Source organism: Myodes glareolus, chromosome 1 (genome assembly GCF_982192425.1).
Source record: "Myodes glareolus chromosome 1, mMyoGla1.1, whole genome shotgun sequence".
NCBI lineage: Eukaryota > Metazoa > Chordata > Mammalia > Rodentia > Cricetidae > Myodes > Myodes glareolus.
The window spans coordinates 33,981,173-34,007,310 of record NC_142026.1 but is presented as its reverse complement, the minus strand read 5'-3'; the positions used below and the strand labels follow the sequence as shown (position 1 = coordinate 34,007,310).

The 26,138-nt window shown below is 42.7% G+C and overlaps 1 protein-coding gene across 13 annotated transcripts in view; it reads left to right on the top strand.

Annotated features, from left to right (window-relative positions):
- Hdac4 (histone deacetylase 4) overlaps nt 1-26,138 on the top strand; it is a 258,455-nt gene that overhangs the window by 175,529 nt on the left and 56,788 nt on the right. For all 13 annotated transcript variants that reach the window (XM_087905520.1, XM_087905534.1, XM_087905529.1 and 10 more), the window contains 3 exons: nt 12,219-12,339; nt 18,184-18,305; nt 22,734-22,865. In XM_087905520.1, coding sequence (XP_087761646.1) covers nt 12,219-12,339; nt 18,184-18,305; nt 22,734-22,865 — 375 coding nt within the window. The remainder of the gene's footprint in view (nt 1-12,218; nt 12,340-18,183; nt 18,306-22,733; nt 22,866-26,138) is intronic.

Below are 26,138 nucleotides of genomic sequence, written 5' to 3'. Positions count from 1 at the left end.
ATTTGGTATTTTGATGTCCAGTTTCTTGAGTATATATTTTGAAGATCATCACTCTATCAGATATGGGTTGGTGAAGACCTTTTCCCATTCTGTAGGCTGTCAGTTTGTCTTATTAACAATGTCCTTTGCCTTACAGAAGTGTCTCAGTTTCAGGAGATCCCATTTAAAAATTGTTGATCTCCGTGTCTGTGCTACTAGTGTTAGATTCAGGAGTTAGTCTCCTGTGCCAATGTGTTCAAGGCTGCTTCCCACTTTTTCTGTCAGGTTCAGTGTAACTGGATTTATGTTGAGGTCTTTGATCTACTGGGACTTGAGTTTTATGCAGGGTGATACATTTGTATCAATTTGCATTCATCAACATGCAGATGCCCAGTATGCCAGCACTATTTGCTGAAGATGTTTTCTTTATTCTGCTGTGCAATTTTGGCCTCTTTGTCAAAAATCGGGTGTTCACAAGTGTGTGGATTTACATCAGGGTCTTCAATTATATTCCATTGATCCACATGTCTGTTTTAATGCCAGTACCAAGCTGTTTTTGTTATTATAGCCCTATAGTAGAACTTGACATCCGGGATGATGATGCTTCCAGAAGTTCCTTTATTGTATTTGATTGTTTGGCTATCCTGGGTTTTTTGTTTTTCTATATGAAGTTGAGTATTATTCTTTTAAGCTCTGTGAAGAATTGTGTTCTGATTTTGATGGGGATTACATTGAATCTATAGATTGCTTTTGGTAAGTTTTCCATTTTTATTATGTTAATCCTATGTGTCCATGAGCATAGGGAGCTATCTATTTTATGATGCCTTCTTTAATTTTTTTCTTCAAAGACTTAAAGTTCTTGTCATTTAGATCTTTCACTCGTTTGATTAAAATTATCCCAAGATATTTTATATTATTTGTGGCTATTGTAAAGGGTGCTATTTCTCTAATTTCTCTTTCAGTTTCTTTATCATTTGTATATAGGACGGCTACTGATTTTTTTTTTCTGAGTTGATCATGTATCTTACCACATTACTGAAGATATTTATCAACTGTAGGAGTTTCCTGGTAGAATTTTTGGGATCACGTATGTATCCAAGCATATCATCTGCAAATAGCAAAAGTTTGATTTTTTTTCCTTTTCAATTTGTATCCCCTTGATCTCCTTTTATTGTCTTATTGCTCTAGCCAGAACTTCGAGTACTATGTTGAATAAATATGGAAGGAATGGACAGCCTTGTCTTGTTCCTGAGTTTAGTGGAATTTCTTTGAGTTTCTCTACATTTAATTTGATATTGGTTGTTGATTTGCTGTATATTGCTTTTATTATGCTTAGATATGGTCCCTGTATTCCTAATCTCTCCAAGACCTTTATCATGAAAGGGTATTGGATTTTGTTGAATACTTTTTCAGCATCTAATGAGATGATCATATGGTTTTTTTTTCTTTCAGTTTATTTATATGGTAGATCACATTGATTTTCATATGTTGAACCATCCCTGCATCTCTGGGATGAAGCCAACTTGATCCATGGTGGAATTTTTTTTTGATGTGTTCTTGAATTCAATTTGCCAGTATTTTATTGAGTGTTTTTGCATCAATGTTCATGTGGGAGAATGGTCTGTAATTCTCTTTCTTGGTTGAGTCTTTGTGTAGTTTTGGTATCAGGGTAACTGTAGACTCATAAAAAGAATTTAGTAATGTTCCTTCTGTTTCTATTGTGTGGAACAATTTGAGAAGCATTGGTATTAGCTCTTATTTGAACATCTGAAACCATCTGGCCCTGGGCTTTTTTTGGTTGGAAGACTTTTAATGACTGCTTCTATTTCCTTAGGAATTATAAGTTTATTTAAATTGTTTATCTGATCTTGATTTCATTTTGGTATGTGGTTCCTTTCCAGAAAATTGTCCATTTCTTTTAGATTTTCCAATTTTGTGGAGTTCGGGTTTTTGAAGTATGACCTAATGATCTTCTGGATTCCCTTAGTGTCTGTTGTTTTGTTCCCCTTTTCATTTCTGTTTTGTTGATTTGGATATTCTCTCTCTGCCTTTTGGTTAGTTTGGATAAGGGTTTATTTATCATGTTGATTTTCTCAAAGAGCCAATTCTTTGTTTCTTTTATACTTTGTGTTGTTCTTTTTGTTTCTATTTTGTTTATTTCAGCCCTGAGTTTGATTTTTTTTTTTCCTGCTGTACTCCTCCTGGATGAATCTGCTTCTTTTTGTTCTAGAGCTGTCAGTCTGCTGTTATCCCTAGTGTGAGATTTCTCCAAGTTCTTTATGTGTGCACTTAGTGCTACAAACTTTCCTCTTAGCACTGCTTTCATAGTGTCCCATAAGTTTGGGTATGTTGTGCATTCGTTTTCATTGAAATCCAGGAAATCTTTAATTTCTTTCTTTATTTCTTCCTTGACCCAGTGGTAATACGGTTGAGAGTTGTTCAGTTTCCATGAGTTTGTAGGCTTTCTGTAGTTTGTGTTGTTGCTTTCTAACTCTAACCCATTGGAAAGATAATAAAATACAGGGGGTCATTCCAATTTGTGTGTGTGTGTGTGTGTGCGTTCGCACGTGCGCGCTCATCTAGTGTGTCTATTGATTTGCTTTGTGACTGAGTATGTGGTCAGTTTTAGAGAAAATTCCAGGAGGTACCTTTGTGCTTGGGTTAAATGTTCTATAGATGTCTGTTAAGTCTATTTGAGTTCATAACATCTGTTAGTTCCCTTATTTCTCTGTTAAATTTCTATTTGGTAGACCTGTCCATTGGTATGAGTGGGGTGTTGAAGTCTCCCACTATTAATATGTTGGGTTTGATGTGTGATTTAAGCTTTAGTAATGTTTCTTTTACAAATGTGGGTGCCCTTGTATTGGGGGTATAAATGTTCAAAATTGATACCTCATCTTGATAGATTTTTCCTTCGATGAATATGAAATGTCTCCATCTCTTTTGATTAATTTTAGTTTGAAGTCTATTTTGTTAGATATTAGGATAGCTGCACCAGCTACCTTCTTAGGTCTATTTGATTGGAAAATCTTTTTAATACTCTGAGGTACTCTACCTTTCTTTGAATTTGAGGTGTGTTTCTTGTATGCAACAGATGGAGGGATCCTGCTTTTATATCAATTCTGTTATGCTGTGTCTTTTTATAGGCAAATTGAGTCCATTGATATTAAGAGTTATTAATGACCAATGATTGTTAATTCCTATTTTTTTTGTTTTGTTTTGGTGGTGGTCATGGGGGTAGTGTGTGTGTGTGTGTGTGTGTGTGTGTTTCCCTTTGGGTTTTGCTGGTATGAGAGGTCTGTCCACAGGGAGGATGCTGAGGTAGGTAGGGGTGGGCATTGGAGTGGGTCTTGTGGAAATCGAGTTCAGTGGTTGGTAACATTTGTTGTGTGGTCTGCCCACAAGTCTCTCATCTGCTGGCCAGCTGCTGGGGTCTGCACCAGAGCAGTGGGGTTCCACCACCAACTTTCCTACTCTTGACACGTAGTGTTTTCACTGAAGTCTTGAAATTGGTTATTGCCATCCACACGTCTTGGGTTTGCCTGATGCTTGGACTGACTCTCTATCCTGGAAGTGATATGTGATATTTTATAACATTGATTATTCCTAACCTCTCAGTATTCTTTGGGCCTTTTAATTTTTTTCTTAGCAAAACATTAGGATTGCATGTGCAGGAGACTTGCGTGAAGTTTAGCAGGCATATTTCAGGCCATCTGATTGGTTTAACACTATTGTGCATAGATTGGTTTGACAATTTTGAAAAGCAGTCAGCAACCTGCTGACTCTTGATTATGTGCCCAGCAACCATGCTAAAATCATGTTCTAATTATCAGCAGGATGTTTCAGGTTTTCAGCCTACAGAAGTATCCATAAATACTGACAGTTTTGTTTCTTCCTTACTGATCACAATGCCCTTGCGTCTTTTCCATCTTTTCCTTGACTGACCCAGCTAGGATTCCATTAGTGATGGGTTAAAGATGGCAGTCTGGCTTTCTTTTGTTGGTGAAAATCACATTTTCCAGAGGGAGTATTCCTTGCCTATTTGTTTTACCAAGTTATCCTCCTTTGCTAGTTTGTTATAACTTTGAATATGCATAGGTATTGATTTTTATCGGATATTTCAGCACTTTTTGGCGATAATCATATGATTTTTTCTGATATATTTAGTTAATGTGGTAAATATTATCTATTTGGATAGAAATTCTATCTGACATATTTATAATAAATAGCCTCTCTCATAAAGACCATAAAGCATTATATATACTTGGTTGGCTCATATTTTGTATATTTGCAACTATATTTGCAAGAGATATTGACGAGTGTTTCCCTTCTTGAAATGCCTTGCTAGGCTTGGCATTATGACAGGTGCTGCCCTTGGGCTAAGCATCCTTTTCTCTTTATTCAGTAGGAACTGTGGTGCTTTCGCATTTTACATCCTTAATATTGAGTGTTTGCACCGTCTCTTATTGATGGTTGTTTGGTTCCATTAATTTTCTTCTTTAGTCTCTCCAGAGACTTTTTAATCAATTATATTAGTCTACTTAGGAATCTAGTTTTGGCTTTATAGAAAGTCTTATGTATTTCTATTTCATTTTTTTACTAACCTTATTCTTTCCCTGTCTTCTGTTTTCTTTGGGTTTGTGACTTGCTTGCTTTGTGAGTTACATATCAAAATGATTGATTCAACCTTCTCTTATGAAATCTGAATGTAAAGCTATACATTTTCCTCTAAGAACAGCAGTATCTGTATTCAGTAAGTTTTTACATATAGTTTAACATTTGTCTTTAAGTGATTTTCATTTATATTTGATAGAACTACTGATATGTTTGTACTTAAGTATGTCAGTGTACTTTACAAACCCTACTTATTAACCTCTTTTTGTTCCATTTTCTTGCTCTAGATTTAATGATATCTTTTTCCACCAACTTGGAAACTATTATTCTGCCATTCCTTTACTGATCACAGTTGTGGGTACCATAGCTGACTTGGCTCCATCAAATCTAATCTCACTTAAATTCAAGAGTGTTGTTGATTCAGTTAGGACTCACACTTCTATTTTCAGGTTGGATGCATCTTCACATGTGGACATTCACCTGGGATGATTTTCTGTCAGTTTCTTTAATGGAATCTAGTGGTAATGAATTTTTGTCTAAAATGTTATTTCCCTAATCCTGGAAGCTTAATTTTACTAAGTTAGATTACTAGGTTTTTATTTATTTTCTCTTTGCACTCTGAAGATCTTATTCCCTTCAAAAATTGCTATAATTCCTGTTGTTCTTTGCTCAGAGATAGTCTTTTTGTCTGGCTACTTTTTGGGGTTGTTTTTTTGTTTGTTTGTTTGTTTGTCTTTATTGAGCTATATATTTTCTCCATTCCCCTACCTTCTTCCTCCCTCCCCTTCTGCCTCTCGCATGGTCCCCATGCTCCCAATTTACTCAGGTAATCTTGTCTTTTTCTACTTTCCATGTACATTAGATCCATGTATGTCTCTCTAGGTTCTCTGTGGTTGTGAATTATAGGATAATTTTTCTTTACTTTATGTTTAAATACTACCTATGATATTTGTCTTTCTGGGTCTGGGTTACTCACTTCATATGAAGTTTTCTAGATCCATCCATTTGCCTGCAAATTTCAAGATGTCATTAGTTTTTTTTTTACTGCTGTGTAGTACTCCGTTGTGTAAATATACCTCATTTTCTTAATCCATTCTTCGGTTTAGGGGCATTTAGGTTATCTGGCTACTTTTAAGACTCTTGTCTTCAGCTGGGCAGTGGTGGCACACACCTTTAATCCCAGCACTCAGGAGGCAGAGGCAGCAATAGGTGGATCACTGGGAGTTCAGGGCCAGCCTGGGCTACAAAGCAAGTTTGAAAACAGCCAGGACTGTTACACAGAGAGACCCTGTCTCAAAAACCAAAAAATAAAAAGAGTCCCTCTTGTTTGTAGTATTTCTCAAATATATTTTTTAACTGCAGTTTTGTTTTCCTTGGTATTCAGTCTTATATCTATGATTTAATATTTTTATAAAACCTTAGAACTGACTAGTCTCATCTTTTATCTCAGAAGAAGTACTGCCCTTTTACTCATTTCAGTGTACCTGAGACTTTAGTTTCACACATTAAAGCCATTTTCTATGACCCCTATGTTTTTTCAGTTTGCTTCCTTTTGATAATTTATTCTAGTTAGATGACCACTGTACTAATTTGAAATTTTCCTGCGACGTAAACTGCTGTTAAACTCATCTCATAGATTTTTAGTTTGCTAGATAGCTAGTTTCCATGGGATTTCTGCCATGCATAGTCGAGTTATTTTAGTGTAGCCCCTTTGGCTGGGTCCTTCATCACTGTTGTGCTTGCTCCTCTTCTTCTCACACCCCCTTCCATTGCCAGAGTGTCTCATCCTAGTGTTGGTCTATGAATCAGTGACACTCAGGCTTAGAGACTGGATTTCCTCTTTGCTTTATGCAGTTACCCAGATGCATTAAAACATTTTAATCATCTTGGTGCATGGTTCCAAGCTGATCAAAGGTGAGTGTCAGGCCTACTTAAGCACAGAAGGTGTACTCTCTGGGGCCTGCTTCAGAGCCTGTGAGGGTTCCTGGTTCTGTCCTTCTCATTGCAGTCCAGATTTTGTTGCCCTGGCATCTTGGGCCACCTGTTCTCTGATCCATGGGTACCTGCAGAGAAACCATTGGCCAAGGTGGCCCACCCACTGGCTGTCTCTCTCCAGTTTAACCCTGAGTCCCAGATCGCCCAGTGTCCCTGGGCTGCCAGCAGAGACTGTAGAAGCCTGCAAGTCTCCTGACCATTCCTAGTAGGTTTGACCTGATTAACCTGTTTGGATACCCAAAGTAGTAGTCCTTACAGTCTGGTGTCCTCGCCTCTCTGGACTCTTCCTTCCCTTTATTCTGTTTGTGATCTGCATCTTCTCTGCATTGAAAGAACATATTTAGGCTTGGAGGTTTGCCTTAGTGTAAGCTTTAGGTTGTATAGTTGACATCTTGCCTTTAATGAATCCTCATTAGAATAGAAGTATTTACAAATAGGACTTTCCTAAAACATGTCCTTATGTTTTAAAAGGAACTAAATGACTGTCAAATAAATTTAATCCACTTGAATTCACTTTCAAACTTATCTTTAGTGTAAAGATTGTTATTATGTCAAATTAATTCTAAATTTAAATCGAGAAGTAGTCTAATATGCCAGTGTAATTTTGTATATTTTTAAAATTAATGGTTTCAAAACATATATTTTAAGTTCATTGCTAATTTACTCTCTTGTCAGTTTATTTCTCTATTTCATGATTTCTAAAGTCTAAGAAATTGTTTTGTGTACAAAATTAACATTTAGAATCATCAGTAATGTGATGTTCCACTCTTGAAATATGAACATATTTAATCTTTTTCACTTTAGCTAATAGAATTTCAAGGTAGTTTCCTTGCCACTCTTTGGAAGGAAGTGCTAAACCTTAATAATGTACCCAGACACTGTCACATCTCACTCAGTTGTGCCCTTAGGGACCAAATTCTTTAAAGGCAACTAAAGGCCTTTCTGAGGTGAAGTGCAGACTTCTTGGGAACTAACTGTAGCACATGCAGATTTGACCTCGTAGTTGACTGTTTTGACACTTGTCACATTCAGGGCAGCCACTCTAGTGAATGGAACTGCAGTAAACCTGAGGCCAGTAATCTCATTTTTAGACTCTTTAGCAGCTCTCAAGCGCAGCCAGTGCTGAATGCTTAGGTCTAGACAAGCCTTACGACTCCAAGGAAGGTGGTTCATGGCTTGCCTAGTGCTCTTCTTGGAGGGCTGCCTTCTGCTAGGAAATGATCACCTTGTCCTCATAGGAGTCTGTGAGGAACTTGGCTGTGTGCATATAGGGTGGTACTGCCCTACAGAGTACATGCACACATCCCAATGCCACTGGCACAATGCCTAGGCTGGACTCATCCCAGCTCTGGGACTGGCCACTCCTTCCCTCATTCGTGGTTCATGTGTGCCTCAATGTGTTATTTACTAGGTTTGCTGCTGTTGTTTTTGGAGTAGGGGAAATAGTGGTTATTTATCAAAAGATTACAGTTCAGATTTTTAACATTAGCCAGTCAGTGTGTACTACAACCAGCCAACAAATAACAGTTTTTCTAGTTGCTGAAAAGCAACTCAGTCTAAATTACTTTCTCAGAGCTTAACAAAAATGGTCCAATAAAAATATTATCTCAAGGCTCACAGAATATGACTTCAGAAAAATCTCAGGTTTGTTTATGAGTCAGAAAGGATTTCTGTGCTGTGTGCTAAGCCCCACCCTTTGTTGACCTGGTGTTGGAATGTTCTCAGCTGCACTCCAGTCCCATCACAGGCAGCAGCCGTGGTTTTCACTTTGTGGATTTGGGTGGTCAGGTTTTATTATTAATATTAAACTGCACAGTTGAGTTTTTGGCAAGCTTGCATAGGCTTCAAAACCCTAAGAATGCTGTCCTGTGGGGAGAAAGCAGCCAACAGACCAACACTGGGAGATGCTCTTATGTCGGGCCTAGGCAGCTCAGCCATGAAGGAGATTCTTGTTTACACCATCAGATGCAAATGGCAGGAGGCACCTTCAGTTTCTAAGCGTTTGAAAAACCAGTGCAAAGTGTTCATTATCTCCTTTCTTAAGGTTTTGTTTAACTGAATTTATTCATTATTTAATGAATCTTGTATACATTTTTAAACATTTACAGTGTTAAACATTAATTCTTAATCATACTTCAGTTTACTTATTGGTAAGAAATAATGAATTTCCTTTGACCGACAGTGAGTTCATAAGAGTACGTGCATTTTCCCTCTCAGATAACAACAACACTACCTTTGCCAACCATGTTCCCATTTGGAGACACTTGGGAATCTGAAGTATCTACTAGCCATTTAGTTCCAAGCACTGGGCAGAGTGCAGCTAGCATGGCATCATGGTGTGCCTTTGGCTGCAAACACAGCCCTGATGGGCAGGCAGCTTCACTTTGACCCAGTTTGGCATGATACCAGGCTGGGTGGTACTCAGTGACAGCCCTTGGCCTGTTGTGCACCATGCCTTGCCTGGACTCTGTCTTCAGCACTGCAGTAGAGAGACACAGATACAAAGTCTGGGGTCTGGGGTCTGGGGTCAGTCACCCAATCCTAAGGGTGATCCTTTGTCTTATTTGTGAATCCATGCCATCCCCCCAGGCACAGGAAAGATGAGAAAGAGTAAGTATCAGGTAGAAACCAAGTTGTACCTCCATGCTAGACTGGTCAGCACTATGCCCAGCTTGCTGGGTCTCCTGCCCACATACACCATCACCGTCCAGGTCTGCTGTTTCTTCGCCCTTTCTACATGGATTGACTGCTTACTCAGACCTCACCTTGGTGCCTGCTGGTATGTGAGTAGTGTTGTCACCACTGGTTGGGACGGTGCTGACACATCTCAGAAGCTCTGAAAATCTGTCCTGTGGATAAGTGATAATCAGTATGGATATGGTTAAAAGAAAAAGAATACAATTTTGTCATTCATTATTATGTTTTTGATTCTAGAACTTTTCCTCTATTAGAGAAATATGTGGAAAGAGAGCTTGAGCCAGCAGTAGTGAAACAGAGTATGCTGAACAAAACTTTACTTTTGAATTCTCTTGTGGAACCCAAGAATCGAGATGATTCCTTCTGAACTTCAGAAATTGTGCCTCTGCGGTTGCTTTGATGGTGTCATCTGCAGGCCAAGTCGGTACTGAACCTTGAACCCTGAAAACTTCAGCCTCGCCACCTGGCTGCTGTCCCACATCACTGTTCACCCAAGTGATGCTGTGGAGTCAGGGTGAGGATGTGGCTCACAGGGACCACAAGGCTCAGCCAGGACCAGCTCTGTGAGCACTCTTGGATTCAGTAACTGCTATAGAGTCTCCCATTTTGTGAGGCGGGGTGCAAGCAGGTGCTGGTTTGTGGAAAGTTACAGGTCTTTCTCATCCTGCATACCAAAAGCTCATTGCTTGCCTATGTAGCTTCCTGTCCTTCATCCTTCTGGGCAGTGGCTCTCTATGCCTTTATTATTAATTTCACCACTGATGTCATCACCATCATCTGGTCTGTCAGCAGCATGCCCCCTTAGCAATAATAATAATAATAATAATAATAATAATAATAATAATAATAATATCATTGTAATGATGAAAGTGATAATTTCATTTTTCATATGTTTAGCAGTGATATTAAGTTTGCTTTATATCTGGGCTTGCATTTCTCTTTAAAGTAGCTCTTCTGCTCTTCTGTGGACTTGCTCTCTGCCCTCACCATACCACAGGGCACTTCCTTTATTGGTAATTGTAAAGATACTTAGTGTGTTGACAACCATTATTCTTTTCTTGGTCTCTTTTGCTTGTGTTTCTGTTCAGTGTTAACCTGTTGCTTTCAGGAGTATCACATGTTGAGCAAACATTTCCACAAACACAAGATCCTTCCAAGTTTATGCATTGATAGACAGACTAGAATGCAGGTGACTAGGATTGAAGTATGGTGGTTTCCAGTGATAGGGTCTGCAGATCCTCCCACCCTCCATGTTTGTAGAACAGTGCATCAGTCTGAGCAGTTGGTCTGCTGTGCAGGACCAGAGAGTGCGCAACCAGCAATAACCCTGGCTTGGGCACATGTTGATGGTCAGAACGAGACACTCTTTCTTAGTGATAATAGCCACTTACAGTTCTTTTGCTGAAATGGCACTAGAGCTTACAGAGTAAACCAGGAAAATGATAGTAACAAATGCAGGATAAGAACAAAAGGCTAGCTGAAAGGATTATCTTTTTGGTTGATGTCTTGGGATTGAACCTAGGAGTTCGCTAGTACTAGTCAAGAACCTCAGCACCCCACCCCTGGTGATTATCCAACTTTTGAAAAAAAAAATCAATGACAAAGCTTTTAAAAAATGGAAGGAAGTTATGGTGTGCAGTGGCAAAGGAAAACCCAGAATAGACTCCATAAAAAGTTGTGCGAGGCATCAGCTGTCCATATTTTAAAAGGAAATGAGACTGGGGTAGATGTGTGCCCTTGACCTCTCTAGACCTTCACCCAACCTCTGGGCCTGAGAATACCTGCTTACAGTTTTTCTTGTACAGTTTAAATGTGTAGGCTCTCAATAAATTCTAAAAGCATCTAAATAACTCAAATAACTCTCTCTCTCTCTCTCTCTCTCTCTCTCTCTCTCACACACACACACACACACACACACACACACACACACACCGCGGCAACACTTGGGAAGAACTGAGCCAGGAGATTAAATAAAGCAAAGATAGTATAGTAAGTATAGGTCCCACAACTGTCTAGAGCTTCTCAGGGTAGCAGTGGAGTGTCTGCATGCAGGGAGCTAACCCTGAGTTCTGGGAAGAGGGTGCGTACCCTTGATGCCTGGTGGATGGGGCAAGGTGTCAACATGTAGAGACATTTTGTAAAATGTGTTAGCAAAATAGCTTGATGCTGTTTGTGTGATAGGATTACTCTTGGTCCTATGTGCTACATGAAGTATTGAGGATCATTCAAGATGGTGCCTGAATACTGTATGATAGTATTCATAGGAGTCATCAGTGTGTTCTTCAGAAGGATGGGTGGACACAGTACTAAGGTATCTGCAGTAGATCTGTGCATGGCAAGTTGGGGCATGCATGTGTAGTTCATTTCTAGAATCTTGCAGTTTTCTTTAGCACAGCTTTCAGCAACAGTCATCATACCACAAGAAAGCCCTGGGAAACACAACTTCCACCTGAGTAAAATGACAGTACAGCTTGCCAAAAGAATGTATAGCACCGGGCAGAGGGGGACAGGACTGCAGTGGATGCTAACAAAGCCATACGCATCATATATGTAGGACACTATCCACCAGCTTTCCAGTAGAACAGACCTTGTCCCTCTGGGTGGTCATGTATGAAATTCTATTTGCATGGAACTCTGCTTTAGAGTTTGCTGCTTGTTCAGAAGAGAGACTGGAACTAGCACTTGGCTCTGAAACTTAATGCAGGGATATGCAAACTCCCTGCAGATATAAGTTGTGTTTGCTAACAGAAGCCTTTCTCTTGTTGAAGTCTGTGTTTCAGTAGACTGCAGTCATGCAGTATTTGGAGACAAGACCTCCCTTTAAAGTTCCCTAGTCTTGGGAGAGCCCTGCAGAGGGAGCTCACTCCTTCTGCCTTGTACCTTGTACCCCCTGCTCCATACTGCTCCCCTCCTCACTCTGATATTCCTCCCAGGTGCTGTAGCAAGCACCGAGGTGAAGATGAAGCTGCAGGAGTTTGTTCTCAACAAGAAGAAGGCACTGGCTCACCGGAACCTGAACCACTGCATTTCCAGCGATCCCCGCTACTGGTATGGGTAAGTGACCTGGGTCTCCTCTTTGGGTGCTTCACTTACTCAGCTCTGTGGACAGGTTTGAGAGGACCCAGTTTTTCGAAGACCTTCTAATGTAGGGGTGGTAGAAATGCTGAACCCACATCAAAGCTCTATAACCAGATCTGAAGGGAGGAGGTCTGGGGATAGTGTGTGTTACTGTCAGCCAGATGAGGGGTGAATATCTTCAGAGTACCGAGTCACTATTCTTAAATACCATAGGAGCCACTTGCAGAGGACTTCTCTCCTAATTATCCACTGTTGCTTACTCAACTCTAATCTAATGCTTAATCAGAGTCTGAAAGCACTTTGTCATTAGCACAGTAAAGAAACCACTGAAAGGGATGTTCCGTGGTTAGGGCAATGGTTTTATATCGTGTATGTTTGTGGGGGTTAGAGGGTAAGAGGCATCTGGAATTGTCCAGAGCAAAGAGAAAAAGAAGAAAACTGGACAGGGAAGCAAGAATGAAGATGGTAGGGGTGAAACATTGCATTATATAGAGAAGGAGAAAGAGGCTAGAGTGAACTTTGAAATGCATAACAAATATCAAATATGAATAGGGACTAAAGGAGTCTGGAGGCAAAGATAGGGCCTTTGATATGCAGTAGCAGGCAAATGTCAGTGGACAGCCCTGTGTCTCCTTTTCCAGAGTCAAGGAAGATAATGGAAATGACTCTGTGGACAGAAACCCTTTTCACAGGTTCCTAAGGAATGCTGACTGTAGGCTTTTAGCAGTGCTTCTATATAGTCCAGCTTGAGCTGAGCCTATACTGTCATTTTTTGAACATATACAATGCCTGTTGGGGAGTTTGAGTTTTCTTCTTCTTCTCCCCCCCCTTTTTTTCTTGTTTTTTTGTTTTGTTTTGTTTTGTTTTGTTTTGTTGTTTTTTGGGTTTTTTTGTTTTTTGTTTTTTGAGGCTGAGTTTCACTGTGTAGGCCTGGCCTGACAACATCTTTATGATTAGTTATTGAGTCCTTGGGAGAGTTAGAGAGAATTTGGAAGAGCTATCAGCCTGGGCTGGAGCATGTATAGTGAGCAGACCAGGATCTTGTCTATGCCAAGAGATACAAGCGGCTGACTTGTCCAGGGTAAACAAGGCTTGAGCATGGGCCATTTGTGGTGTAGTATAGAGCCCACTGAGGAGACTGGGCCAGTTCTCACATGAAACACATGGCTAATTTGAAATTATGTTATGTTGCTCTTAAGGGTCATTTCATTGCTAGAAAGACGCAATAGGATAGTTTTCCTAAATCAAAATGTAGTCATTAATTTCATTCAAGGGGAAAAAATAGCTTTCCTAGTTTCAAAATGGCCTACTGTTTCTACTAAAACCCCACTGATCCCACTGAAATGGTCCATTTATTTGTATAGATGACTTCCGTTACCACGACACAACCTGGGGAAGTACATTTGTACAGTGAGGTTCTTCATTGTATTTTACTAGCTCTGTAGCTGCATACACTGCAAATCAACTAAAGCACACTACTGGTCTTCATGCAGCTTAGAAGAGGGTGAGGCAGGTGGCCCATGAGGAGTAGTGATGGGTGGTCATGTGGGGGCGGGCAGGTGAAGAGCCAGAGAGAGCCTTAGCCTGTGGTGTGATCTGCAGCCTCTACTGGAGTGGTCAGCCTGGGCTTCTGCCATGCAGAGGTTCCATTGTCCTACATTTGCTTGTAGGTACAAGAATGGTCCGGGAGTTGCAGCCAACAATAGCAGTTGAGTTGGTGATTTGGAGGTAGACACGAGAATGCAAGCTGGAGAGGGCAGCAGGACTAGACCGGGTATAGGAGAGATAGCGGGACTTGGAAAAGGAGAACTGCTTAGGGCAGGTTTGGTGCCAACTTGTTAAAAGATTGTCCTCACACCAGAGAGCAGGGGGATCACCTTCAGAGAAGAAGAAGATGAACAGTCCAATTTAGGACCTAGGGAGTTCGGGCTGTGGGGGGAGGGTGCGCTGCTACAAGAAATACGGGGCTCCAAGTGGCACCTTTGCAGGAAGTGAGATTTGTGAGTGGAGTTACAGCTCCTGGAGGGCAGTCATAGTTGTATAAACAGATGGGACTGCTGAATCAGAAAGGGATTGGGAGAAAGGCCAACAGGAACAGAGGCTGTAGAGGTAGATGTGGCTGGGAGCAGGACTCAGCCAGCAGGTAGCCTGCTACAGGTGAGACTTTATGGGGGAGGGGCTCAGGTACATACTGAGAGATTGAAGGAATAGTACCTAGAGGAGAGAGAAGAGGAGGAGGCCTTTTCCTAGAACTTTGTCCTGTACAGGTTGCACCAGGGAGATCCTAACCTGCATAAGGCCCTCTTCCCTGAAGCAGTTTGGGAGTAAGCTGACTAGAAAGGGCAGATCTTGAGATCAGACACACCATTCAGGAATCCAGTTTGTTTTTGTTGCGTTTGATGAACATGTAAGGATCCTGACCAACCCTCATGTGCAGTGGCTGACCCATTGCAAGACATGATGGCAGAACACAGTCTTCAAGAGAAAGAGTCAAAATATTACTCCGCTTCATACATCATATGGTGATTGCCAGTAACAGCCAAAAGCCAGTGAGGTCTGAGCATGAGGGCTAAGCCAACAAAACTTTTAGAAGGAAACATAATGGGAGGGATTTCTTTCCAGCAATGAAATTACCCTTAAGAGCTGAAGTGTAAGAACTGGCAAAGTCTCTTCATCAGTGTCACGAGCTGCGAGCCTGTTACTAGAAACAGTCAGACACCGTCAGCATTTAAAACAGCTCTTTGAAAGGCACCTTTCAAGAAAACACACGAGCAATAGACTAGAAGAAAATGCTTCAGTGCATCTGTAAAGTGTGTGTGAAGCTGCTGCAACTTATCATGTGTGTGCGAAAGATGTAAACAGGTGTGCCACAAGATAAGCTGTGAGCATTGCTGTCCAGGTGAGATGCTGCTTCTCACCTACAGGGCTAGCTAAACTTTCACAGACCGGGGTAGCAAAGTAGGGATGACTATTCCTGCACAGTTGGCTGGGCAGGAGGAATTAAGTGGTGCAATACCATTAGAAATGGTTTAGAAGATCTTCAAATGATACTACAGCCCAGCAGTGTGCTTTCTAGTATTTACCCAGGGATTCAAGTACACACCCAAGCTTAATCTCTGTAGTCCTAGCAGCTGAAACAGAAATGACCCACAAGACCTTAGCAGGTGAGTGGCTTGATAGGTTGGATCCCCGTGCACTGCAATCGTGCAGCAGTGTGGAGACCTTACACACAGTGTCCTTAAGCAGGGCAAATGCACAGCCACCCCTCACCACTCTAGTCATGTAAAAGTGAACTCAGCAAAACAATATTGGAGAATCACCAGCAAAGGGACAAAGGGGACAGTCTGGAATTGGGGCTGTTCTAAGTCTGATTGGTGGTGATAATCATGAAGGGAGATGAGTGTCCATAATTTGAGCCTTAAAACTTCTGAGTGCATGTGCAATGTGGCTGTCATGTGTTAGCTCCCAGGCCTGTAAAATTTAGTCTTGCAAAAAATTCAGACCACTGGACTCCCATGAATAAACTTCATGTTAATTATATGTTGAAATAGTATTTTTGTATCACAGGTTAAGTAGAATACTAAAGTTAATTTCACCCATTTTTTTCCCTCATTTTTATGTAGCTACTAGAAAAAGTAAATTACGTGTATAGCTCACACATTTCTGTTGAGCTGTGTTGTTACACTTGATTAACAAGTTTTATTTATTTTAAATCATGGTATAAATCTGATGTAATGGGAAAGGACAGTTGTTGATAGAATTTAAATGCTTGATTTTGTGTTGTTTTATACCACATTCAAGGTAGCATTTAGAAAGAAAGCAGCACTATTTTTCTATCTACAGTAACATGAAAACTGCCTTTATTTTTATTCTGTTTATTTATTGTATTTTTGGTGCTGCTGGGAATTGAACCCCAGGCCTCACACATGCTAGGCAGGTACTTTTCCATTGAGGTACATCCTCCTGCTCCGAAGACTTCCTCTTTGAAAAGGCCTGGTCAGTGAACGAGCATCTTCCTGCCGACTTTGTCTGCATCCTAGGCTAGAAATCAGGGCGAGTTAGAAACTATTCTGTGTTCCTAACCTTTGGGATATGAGGATATGTGAGTCTGTGTCGGGGGAGAGGGGTGTGAAGTTGTAAACTTATATGGTGGGTGTGTAAATAGGTATCGGTGATAGGGCATGAAATATAGGAATTAGGGGGTACAAACTTAGCCAGAGATAGGATTTTGATCTTCATCACACATTTGGATCCTTCCTTAGTGAGTTAATCCCAGGGTTAAGTGTGTTAGCCTGGCATTTGAAGGCATACCAAGACTATCTGCTGGCATTTCTTCCCAAGTGGCTGCTTGTTCCTGGCATGCAAAGGGAGAAATGCCAAGAACCATGGGTAAGGGGGCTACTCCTTACAAGGGAGCTGGTTATGGGGACATGAAGGTTCCCTTCTACAATCTCTAGCATCCCACAGAGGCCCCACTGACTGTACATCATAACTGCCAACTGCAGCTCCAACTCCAGGAAGTGTTTCTAGAGGACGAGGTAGGCAGCACTGGGGGCTGTGGCTCTGACTCAAGGCAGGTGATCCACAGCAGCCTCTTATTTCAGCTCATTTACAGACCGTGCAGAAAAGTGGGTTTTATTTAATATTGACAGCATCTCGAGAGATGAGATGAGTAAGCGGAGATCTACTGGATCTGGAGTGACCAGATTTCCAACTGTTCTTCAGTAGGAAGAAATCCTGTCATGAAACATAACAATGGTATTGTGTTTATTACATTTCTTTTAATTACCATATTTAAATTGTTTTCCTGTAGTTGACTATCTTTTTAACACACACACAAACACACCCCATCTGTGTTGTAGGAAAGAGAAAAAGGATGCCAAGGACCCCATTGTAACTTAACATTGAAGAAGTCTTCAGGGCTGCCCTCTTAGATTTGTTTCTGAGAGTCCTTTAGTACATTCTTTGCATTATATGCTTTCAAATATTTAAATATATCCTTGTGCTGACATGTCTGAGAGCTTCTACTCTAGATTCACATAACTCCAGATGTGTGGATGCTGAGTACTGTATATTCAAATAAATCATTTGACAAAGTCTAATGGGCAAATGTGTTTCGAGTCTTTAAGCAGATCTCCTGTCTTCAAGACCATAGACTGTTTCATGCTCTCAGAGTTCAGAGGAAGACTTAGTTAAAGGTCATCTAGGGTGGCCACAGTGCCCTAGACTTAATCCTGCAGCCCAATTCCTGCCTCTTCCTCTCTGCTCTGAGCACCTGTCCACTTGAAACCATTCCCATCTGGCCATTTTTAGGACTTTTAAGATGTGTTTGGCCATTAGAAATTTACTTCCTCTAGTAACTTCCAGGGTAGAGATTTAAGCTGCTGTTGAACTGTCCCAAAAAGGAGATGACTGGGGGATTTGTTGTAATGGGCATGAATGGTAGACATATTCTGCAAAAGGAAAGTCCTCAAGGGGCCCTGTGCTTGAGGAGACAGACAGAGGTGGGCATTACCAGCACCCGCTAGGAGTCCATGCTACCCCATCTCACTGCCTGAAGCCTTTTCTGTAATTTCTAATAGCTGGGCCCACTGATTGTCTATTGCTTGCATCCTAAAGAAACCCACTCTGAGGACTTAGGAATCCCAGAGAGCAGGTCTGGTCAGAGCATGGGCCATAGGGTACTATTGCTTGTTTGTTTTGGTTTACTCTGACCTCACCCTGGAGAAGAGGGACTTACAAAAGATCACGTTTCAAAACTTGGTATCCGTAGGCTTGGGATGCCTGGATACACTGACATCTGTCTTTGTGTTTTTCCAGGAAGACACAGCACAGCTCCCTTGACCAGAGCTCTCCACCCCAGAGTGGGGTATCAGCCTCCTACAACCACCCAGTCTTGGGAATGTATGATGCCAAAGATGACTTCCCTCTTAGGAAAACAGGTCAGTGTGCAGTGTGCTGCCTGAGTACTTCCATTCTGACAGCAGTCTAGGGACCCCTTTTGAGCCACGGGTAGTGCTTGGACATCTTGTGCAAGTTTAGGATACTGGCTTTTGCATTCTGACATTCTTTAAAATGACCCTAAGCTTCCCTGTGTGATTTATCCCTAAAGCAATTAGTCTCATACATGTACTCCTGCATTGTAGAACTTGTCCTTATCCCCAGAGCACCTTGGGTAATCCCCTCTTGGGATTGTGCTCTGCTCTACAGTCCAGAGCAGAAGGGTAGTTCCAGGAGTAAGACAGCTCCTGTGGATGTGCTGGCCAAGGTCAGTGAGTATGTAACTCTCTATATGGCTTCTGGTAGCACCCAGAGAGGGATGATCAAGGTGTCCAGAATGAAGGCAAGTCCCCGTGAGAACGATGTGCTGGATCCTGCAAGGACACCACTGTTGGCCCACAACTTTGTACACCAGCTCTTAAGAACAAAGACTGTAAAGGGGACTAGACTGTTATCAAAACAAGAGGAATATGCTAGAAGTGAAGACAAGCCAGGACATTCTTGGTTTTCTTGGGGGTGATTGTTGTAGAGAATAGGGACTTTAGAGAAGGGCTAACGTGGCTGTGGACATTACGATTGGGATGGCAAGAAGGGTGGGCTTTCTGGAGGTTTTTCAGAGGGTGTGGAACTATATAACCTCAGCCTTTGTAATGGGGGTGTAGCCTCAACCTGCAGGGCAGTGCAGGAGACTTCTTTCTGGGCTTCCTTCAGAAATGAGGTTTGAGGGGCATACCTGCTTTTACTAAACAAGTCAGTGAAATTACAAGTTTCTGTTATCTCTAAGCAAGGCTGCACTAGAGCTTTGCGTAGTGGCTTCTTTACAAGGCATCACAGAGACAAACAGGCTCACCTGTTACTCCTTCCTAAACTAGGAAGTTTCAGAGAACTGTCAGATATAATTTGGCCTGTCTTTGAGCAAACAGAAACCAGGGGCTGCTAGTTGAATGGAGAGACATTTTAACTCAGCCTAAATAGGACTTGACTAGTATTAGAAGTGTAAGATGGAATGACCATATCGGATTTGTTGCATTCTTAGTAGATACAGACTTACTATGGAAGGATGAAGACGCAGCCTAAATGCAGAGTAGTCAGCTCTCACTGAAGGATAAACCCCCTGAAAATACCCGAGACAGCTTCCTCCAGAGGTCAGCAGGAGGAAACAGTGCATACCACTGTTCTGACGGACCCAGAGCACTAAAGCAGCAGGACTACAAGCTATTGTCCTTCTCCTACCAATGGTGGTGCTAGTGGTCCTAGTCTCAGGAGCCTGCTAGTAAGTGGTAGTATGCTCCCTCAGAGATTGTCAAAACAAGTGACAGAGCACTTACATCATTAGCCACTGGTAGTCACCACAGCCATGTGGTTCTCCATGATTGTCCACAGGGCCCTAATGCTTCTCCAGGGGTCTCAGCCTACCCCTGTTTGTCCTTGCATTTCTCTGGGAACTGTTGGAAACCAAGCCAAGGCCATGTTGACTTCAAGCCTTGTCATCTAGCCCACCTACAGACCCCACACCCTGAGAATAGAGGAAAGAAAGAATGCTTTTTACACTCTGGAGAGGCTCCAGAAAAACCTTAATTAAGGTTTGGTTACGTTCCAAATTTTAAGAGGCACCACCAGCTCATGAATAATATTAATAATAAGAATTCCAGAGAAAGTGGAAATCCTTAATTTCCTATGGTATTCAGGGAAGTGGCTTGCAGAACACTGAACATGGCTTCTTCCAGCCCTTGATGTTGCCAGTGCTAAACGCACTTCTGTGAGTTTCTTTTGAAATGGTGATGTGAAAGACACAGTGAGTGAGGTTTCCTGCGGGAGGTACCATGATTGAGTTAAAATGACAGTTTCAAATAACTCTATCTGAATCGTTCCTGGCTCTGACTTTATACTACTTTATGTTGACTTTGCAAATAGTTTGCCCATCTCGGTTCTTAAAGGATTTTAATCTTTATACAAAGTGAAATAAACCCTTGGCAATCTCCAGCTGCCTTCTTCTGTACTACAGGCATATTTGCATAGGCCTTGGTGGCCTTCCTGAGATACCTGCTTACACATATTCTGTATCTGTCTTCCTTCTCTCATGAAAATAGCATGCAGCTTGCCTGATCTTTTTTATGCTCAGAGCTCAACTGTCTGAGTTCATCCCCAGCTATTCACACATTAGTGGCTTAGGAGACACTCTTCCCCCAGCTGATCTTAGAAGCAGTTGAGTGAGTCACGGAAGACCTAGAAGAAGTCTTTGCTCCACTCCCTCAACTGCTGGATGGACTGGACTCTTTCACCCTGTGACTTGTCCTACCAAGCCTTCCCCTCAGCTCCACTTAGCATAGGGCTACATGGAAATGACCCAGCTCAGTGGCCCATGCCAATGGCATCTGTATGCACCTGCTGACTGTCAAGACTCTTAACACCTCAGGCCCTGTTGCCCTCACCTTTACCTGCTTGCAGGAGCTCAGAGCTAGTTTTCCAAATATAGGTTCTATTGTCAGTCTTCTCCTATAGCCCAGCTCTAACTTCCTGTCAGAGACCTTGTTTCTTTCTGTATTATTGGCAGCAGTGGTGAATCTGCTGCATAATTCCCCTTCTATCAGAATTCTGTCTATAATCTCAGCTGAGGTGGAACCTGGTTCTTTCCCACTGTTTCTGGGCACCCTAAAGAATTACCTTTAAGGCTAGAGAGATGGCTAGGTGCTTAAGAGCATTAGCTGATCTTTCAGGTTTAATTCCCAGCACCCACGTGTCAGTTCACAACCATCTATAACTCCAGTCCCAGGGGAATCTGATGCCCTCTTCTGACCACAGAAGACACCATGCACATGATGTACTAACATATGGGCGCAGGGAGGACACCTATTTACATAAAACATAAATTAAAGTAGAAAAAAATAACTAAAATTTTAAATTATCCTTGCTGAGTCTTTAAGGCCTTTTTAAGGACACTAGCAGTGCTTTTCAACACACCCACAAAAGCTAAGGTGTAGCAAGGACTTGATTGGATTGCTGATAAATACCCTCATTGACAGGATCCTTCCTACCAGTTTCTGCTTATTCTCCTCTATTTTCTGTTTTAAAAAAAAATCTTGTATAGAAAATAAAAGAGTTTACTTGGCTCTTGGCTTTGAAAACCAGGAAATTTAAGAACACAGACTCAGTATTCACACAGCACTAGATGGGGCCTTCCTGTAGTGTGGAAACTGGCCATGGTAAGGGAGCAGCTTTTGTTTGAGGTTCTCATCTCTTCTTATGAACCTGTCAGACCCAACCTGCCTTTACTTCTCTGGGAAGCTGTTTAGGAAACCGGCTTAGTCCCACTCTTCCCAAGAATCTTAAATCTGCACTTTGCCTCAGCACTTATCCTAAAGAAGATTTACTTGATAACTCAGGCTAGAGCTTCCCCAGGCCTCTTCCTCAGAACCCTTACCTGTGTGTGTGTGTGTGTGTGTGTGTGTGTGTGTGTGTGTGTGTGTACACACATGTATACCACATGAAGGTAGGGGACTTCTCCCAGGATTCAGAGAGACTAAGGTGACATCTCACAACTTCACATATCAACATTTTGCCCAAGACAGGGAGTTCTTTGGCTAGCTTGACACTCCCAGGCTGCACTTCTCTGGAAGCTGTTGGCTGAAGAGTCCCATGCCTTTTTGCATCAGGGTTTCCCACTGAGTTTCCCACTAGTTCCATCATGGCCTCACAGTTGCAGGCATTTACACGACTCTGTCTACAGAAGAACTGTTTAAAAAGCCAAGCTAGGTCCCAACCTCAGCTGTGCCTTTAGCCAGTGTCAGCAAAGAAAGTCAGGGTCTGAGCTGTACTTCAGTCCAGAGAAGCAGCCTATCCAGTCATAAACCTCATGCTTCGGAGTTTCACTTGGCCTTCACAGAGACTGCAGGGATCTGGCTGATGTTTGCTCGTGGATTGTGAGATGCGGGTGTCCTCAGGTGAACAACAAAGCCTGTGATTTGGAGGCTGCAGTGGTGTCACGGTTGACAGCCTGAAAGGTGCCTTTGTCAAGTCTCCTCAGATTTCAAAGCAGCCCTACTTTAAAGTTCCAGATGAATTGTTTAGGAGACCATTATTTAAGAGACATGCTCACTGAGTGATTGTCATACTTCAGTGGTTTCTGCTATGCCCAGTAAATTAGACAGTGAGGCTGTGGTAATGTCATCAGGCTGAGATGGAAGCACAGTCCCAACCCACTGCACCCACTAATGGGACCAACAGGAGCTTGAGCCAACTAGCAGAAGAGTCCTGCTTCCATGCTATATTTCAGTGGAAATTTACCAGCTGTGTGTATTTTAAACCACCAGTGTGATGCCTATGACCCCAGCTGTGTCTGCCTGGCTATAATGACATCTCCTTTCAAACAGCTTCTGAACCCAACCTGAAGTTACGGTCAAGGCTTAAGCAGAAAGTAGCTGAAAGACGGAGCAGCCCCCTGTTGCGCAGGAAAGATGGCCCTGTGGCCACTGCTCTAAAAAAGCGACCCCTGGATGTCACAGGTATGTCAGAGAACAGGTAAGCCCCACCTATTCCACCCCATCCTAACACACACCCTCCACTCTGAGACCTCTAACAAATGTGTCTCAACCTAACACAATTACCTTATGTGGTCCTGTTCAGTAGCACTGCACATGCTAGGCTCAGCCACCTAGAGGTGGGGGACTTAGTTCCCCTGAGGGCTGCCATTGGGCCTAAGTGAGAGAATTGTCTTGCCTGGCATTTCAGGGTTATACCTAGAGCTTCTCTGAAGGCGGGTTTAAAACTGCCCTGTTCTTTAGTGGTGATGGCATGTTTCTGCCTGCTTTCTGCTGCCCACAGGCATCATGGGGCCTTGGAGCCTTCCAGATTGTTCCCCACCATTGTGTCTAGCTGAGCAGAGGAAAAGCAAGGCGCTCAGCTAGTTACACTTGAGTGAACAAACTGGTGATGGCCCCACCTGCTGGTAGATAAGCAGCAGGATACAGCCCTCCCCACCCCAGGAAGTTTCTTCAAACACTTTCCTCTTAGGTTAAGTCCTCACCTCACCTGGGCTCATCCCGTCACCGAAAATGTTAGCAGCTAGGGAAAAGTAAGCTGTCGGAGCTGACCTGGAGGGAGTTCCCACCTCTACACACCGTTTGAAGGCCAGGGTTCTAGTTGTTGGTCTGTGTGTAGCACCTGCCCAATTGGTTCCTTTGTTTCAGTGAATGTACTGATGTCCCAGGGAAAAACAAAAGGGCTCCTGTGCTGCCATCCTTCAGAGCTAGTACCCAAGTCTCATTTACCTGCCCTCAGGACAGAGGAGTGTGTGACCTTCTAGACACAGAGCCAGTGTGAGCACTCACTCCAGGACTGACTCGTAGATCCTGAATCTGTGCAAAGATCATGCCACTTGTGTACCTGGGAACTCCTGTTTGTCAGTCTTCCTTTCCATGCAGCTGTCGCGTCCCCTGCTTGTCCTCTTAGAAACTCCTTATTTAGAGACACAAAGAAGCATTAAGATCTGAAGAACTCAGTTTTATCATGGTCTTCATGCAGTTGTCTGTTCCCTGATTATACTATTAGATATGTCCTGTCTAGAGAGACCAAGAAGTGTTACAACACTCACCTGTCCCTCACTGAGAAATTTAATTGGGAGTTGTAGTGGCATGTGAGTAGATGCTGTTCACACTGGTGTGCAGTCTGGCTGCCTATAGCAGCACCTGGTATAAGCCAGTCCTTGTGTGTGTCTAGGCTCTGTGATTACACTGACAAATTTGTGAGACAGGGTCTCTAGCAGGCTGCTCTGAGTGCCTCACACCTCAATGACTGCTGATGCTTAATGCTCATTGATAGTCAGTTGAGACCAGGCTGAACACAGACCCAGTGAGAAGAGGTGTGTGACCTGTGGGATCTTGCTGTCTGTGTGAGGCACGAGCCAAAGGAGATGGCCTGGGGAAGCCAGCATGACAGCACAGTCATTGCTGAACTATGTTATATGAGAGTCTGCCCTCAAGATGAGGGCAAGGTCAGTAGAAGCTATGCTGGGTATGGAAAGCTGTGGAGAAGAAAATGGTGTCTGAGCTCCAGCCTGATGAATAAGTAAAACTGGAAACAGACTGTGCTGCCCAGGTTACTATAGCCACCTGGGCAGCTGCGACAAGAAAGGTGCTCCAGTTAGGGCTATTCTCAGGCAGCAGACAGAAAGGGACTCTGGCTAGGGTTGATGTAGAACAAGGGAACAGCAAAGGTCCTTAAGAAGGAGAGGCCTACACCCTGCATGGTGGTCCTTGAGATCAGCCAGGGAACACGGGTTCGCATGCCGCTCTTCCCAGCTGGAATAAAGTTCATACTGGTTGAAGAGCATAAAGAAACAGCCGTGCTGCCTGGATCAGAGTTCACACTGAACCATCTTTCTCACATGTTCTTCCATATGTGCGTATGTCCACTCCACAATTGAGTGAGGGCCTTTTACTGTCCAAGGGTAGAGGATGAAAGCCTCGAGCAAAGCACCTGTGTTAGGAAGTAACATGGAAGTAAGTACCTCTTCATCCCGATAGACTCTTGAACTCCCAGCTGGTAAAATCCAGGGAAATACAATCACACCAGAGTGAACTAGTTGGCATTTGGAGGAGAGGTAACAGAGAAAAGATAGACTGAGTCCTGTGCTCACGATCAATGCCTGTGACATGGTTCTTACCACAAGCCCTGGATGCAGGATTCTAGAGCAGAGGTAGGATGCTCTAGATGCTAGATGATGAGAAGTGGCCTCATGTTATTGGTGGATGACCCAGTCCACAGAAGGCCAAGCCTTCCCTATCTGCCAAGATTAATGTGAGGCTATCTTTGCCCTAGTGTACTTAAGTCCAGGGCAAGTGAAGTCACTATGCACAGCTTCCTCTTGTGAGTGGGGTGAAAGGGTGCCCTGTTTAGAACTCAAGCCAACTTCCTGCTAGCTCTGGAGGGGTGTGAGCATCTTTGTTCCTTCTGTCCTGCAAGGCTATTCTTATAGACAAATTTCAGAATTAGCTCTGCAAGAGCCCTGTTAGCTGGGTGAGTGAGTCGCTGTGCTCTGTTAAGGAAGGGTATCTCTGAGCCCCTTCATTGTCCCACTGTGTCCAAGTTTGAGGCTAGACTGATTTCAGAGTGCTGTTGATGATGGACTGATACCTGAACTTCTCAGGAAAGCAGTTTGTGTGTCTTTGAGAACTGTTAACCAAATGATGCCATTGTCAAAATGTCCCTGAGCCAGACATCAAAATCTCAGTATATGCCCTGAACATAGACAGTAGCCAGCCACACGGTGAGGTTGGAGATAGCAGCATCCAGCCCATAGGCAGAAGAGTGATATGCCTGGCCCTCTGATCAGAGGCAAGCCCAAGACATGCAAATATCTGTTGAGACTGCTGTGTGATTTCAAACTGCATTGGGGAGCTGCAGAAGCCACTGCCTGTGTTTCCTGACTGCTGGGTAGTTAATAGTAAAGTAAAAAGATTGCATGTAAACTGAGCAGTCACAGTAGGTTGGTTTAGTTTGAAATTGTTTTTCTAGAGACAATAAATTTGACCTTTCGCTGTTTAAAAAAAAAAACCGCTAGACCTTTGTGTTCACTGGTCTTTTGTCTGAATATTACAAAATGTTTAAGGGCTTGCCTTTCTGATATTTCAAGCCATCTTGAAATTCAGAAGACCTGTGAAATGGGTAATGTGTATATTATGAAGAGCTCAGCCATGCATCCACAGAGCTTCAGCTTTGGGAGGCCCATGGGAGGTCAGCAGCAAAGCCAAGACCGACGGAATCGTGTTACCATCCCT